Here is a 1743-nt window from a genome sequence, read left to right on the forward strand (position 1 = left end):
CCCCCGTGTCTCCCCATTCCCCGGTGTCGCTCCCTGTCCCTTTCCGTCCCCCCGTGTCCCCCCGTCCCCGGTGTCCCCCCGTGTCCCTGTCCCCGGTGTCGCTCCCTATCCCCCCATGTCCCCCCGTGTCCCCCATCCCCCGTGTCCCCCCGTGTCCCCCGGTCCCTGGTATCGCTCCGTGTCCCCCCGTGTCCCTCCTTGTCCCCCATCCCCGGTATCCCCCGTTGTCCCCCCGTGTCCCGGTGCCGCTGTCGCTCCGGTGCCGCGTGTGCGGAAGCGGCGCGGGCGGTGACGCGCGGGCGGGAGGCGGAAGCGGCGCGGGGCGATCGCGGCGGGGCCGGGCCGGGGCCGCGGGGCCATGACCGAGTACAAGCTGGTCGTGGTGGGCGCGGGCGGCGTCGGCAAGAGCGCGCTGACCATCCAGCTCATCCAGAACCACTTCGTGGACGAGTACGACCCCACCATCGAGGTGCGGCGGGGCCGGGCCGGGGTGCGGGACCCGCTGCGGGAGCGGAGCGGGGGGTGAGAAATGCTGGGAAAACTCTTCCCGAGGTCCCTGCCCGTGCCCCGGGGGGCTGTGCGGTCCCTTCGGCCCAGCCCGACCCAGCCCGGGGTTCTGGGGGCGATTCCTCCCCCGTTCTGCCTCGGGCTTCCTAAAGCAGCCAAAGGCAACAAAAAAAAAGCCACCGCTGGTCTGTGTAGGGTGGAGATCCCTGGCACGGTGATGGTGTTTATAATACCCCTTTTTTTCCCCCTGTCTTATTAATTGAGGAATTTATTTAAAACAACAGGACTTGGCTGTTTTGTAACAAAGGTTGGGGGGGCTTAGAGTAACATTTAAAATGGGATGGTTTGAGTAACAATTAAAATGGGATGGTTTGGGTAACGTTTAAAATGGGATAGTTTCAGATACTGGTAGTTTTTTATTAGACAGAGGCAAGAATCCCAGAATGGTTTGGGTTGGAAGGAACCTTAAAGCTTGTTTTTTTCTACCCCCTGCCATGGGCAGGGACACCTTCCACTAGCCCAGGTTGCTCCAAGCCCTGTCCAACCTGGCCTTGGACACTTCCAGGGATGTGGAAGCCACAACCTCCCGTGGAGGAGCTGGAAAAGCTCCTCTCTCCCTCATACCCATCTTTTTATTAACATTTTTGTTTTTCACTCATAATGCCCGAGGTGGAAGGCAGCAGTGCCATGTTTTTGATGGGAATGCCCGTGTCTGTCCTGCAGGACTCGTACCGAAAGCAGGTGGTGATCGACGGCGAGACGTGTCTGCTGGACATCCTGGACACGGCGGGGCAGGAGGAGTACAGTGCCATGAGGGACCAGTACATGAGGACTGGGGAGGGATTCCTCTGTGTCTTTGCCATCAACAACAGCAAATCCTTTGCTGATATCAACCTTTACAGGTACGGGCTGGGGAGGGAACGCTGGGAGAGGCACCAGGTCTGTTGGTTGAAGCGAAGCGGGGAAGTGACTCAGTGAAGACTAAATAACAGACAAATATTAAATCTTCCACTTCTGTCAGGAAGTTTTTCAAGTGTTTTGTGCCGATACATGGAATCACAGACAGGTTTGGGTTGGATGGGACCTTAAAGCTCATCTCATCCCACCCCCCTGCCATGGGCAGGGACACCTTCCACTAGCCCAGGTTGCTCCAAGCCCCGTCCAACCTGGCCTTGGACACTTCCAGGGATGGGGCAGCCACAGCTTCTCTGGGCAACCTGTGCCAGGGCCTCACCT

At 59.1% G+C, this 1743-nt stretch overlaps 1 protein-coding gene across 1 annotated transcript in view; it reads left to right on the forward strand.

Annotated features, from left to right (window-relative positions):
* The first annotated feature begins 327 nt into the window (after positions 1-327).
* Positions 328-1743, forward strand: part of NRAS (NRAS proto-oncogene, GTPase) — a 7038-nt gene continuing 5622 nt past the window's right edge. Inside the window, exons 1-2 of the mRNA XM_027695299.1 lie at positions 328-469; positions 1231-1409. Of these exons, the coding sequence (XP_027551100.1) occupies positions 359-469; positions 1231-1409 (290 nt within the window). The 5' untranslated portion in view covers positions 328-358. The remainder of the gene's footprint in view (positions 470-1230; positions 1410-1743) is intronic.

This window comes from Neopelma chrysocephalum, unplaced genomic scaffold, assembly GCF_003984885.1.
Source record: "Neopelma chrysocephalum unplaced genomic scaffold, ASM398488v2 Primary Assembly neopelma1_100, whole genome shotgun sequence".
In the NCBI taxonomy this organism is placed as follows: domain Eukaryota; kingdom Metazoa; phylum Chordata; class Aves; order Passeriformes; family Pipridae; genus Neopelma; species Neopelma chrysocephalum.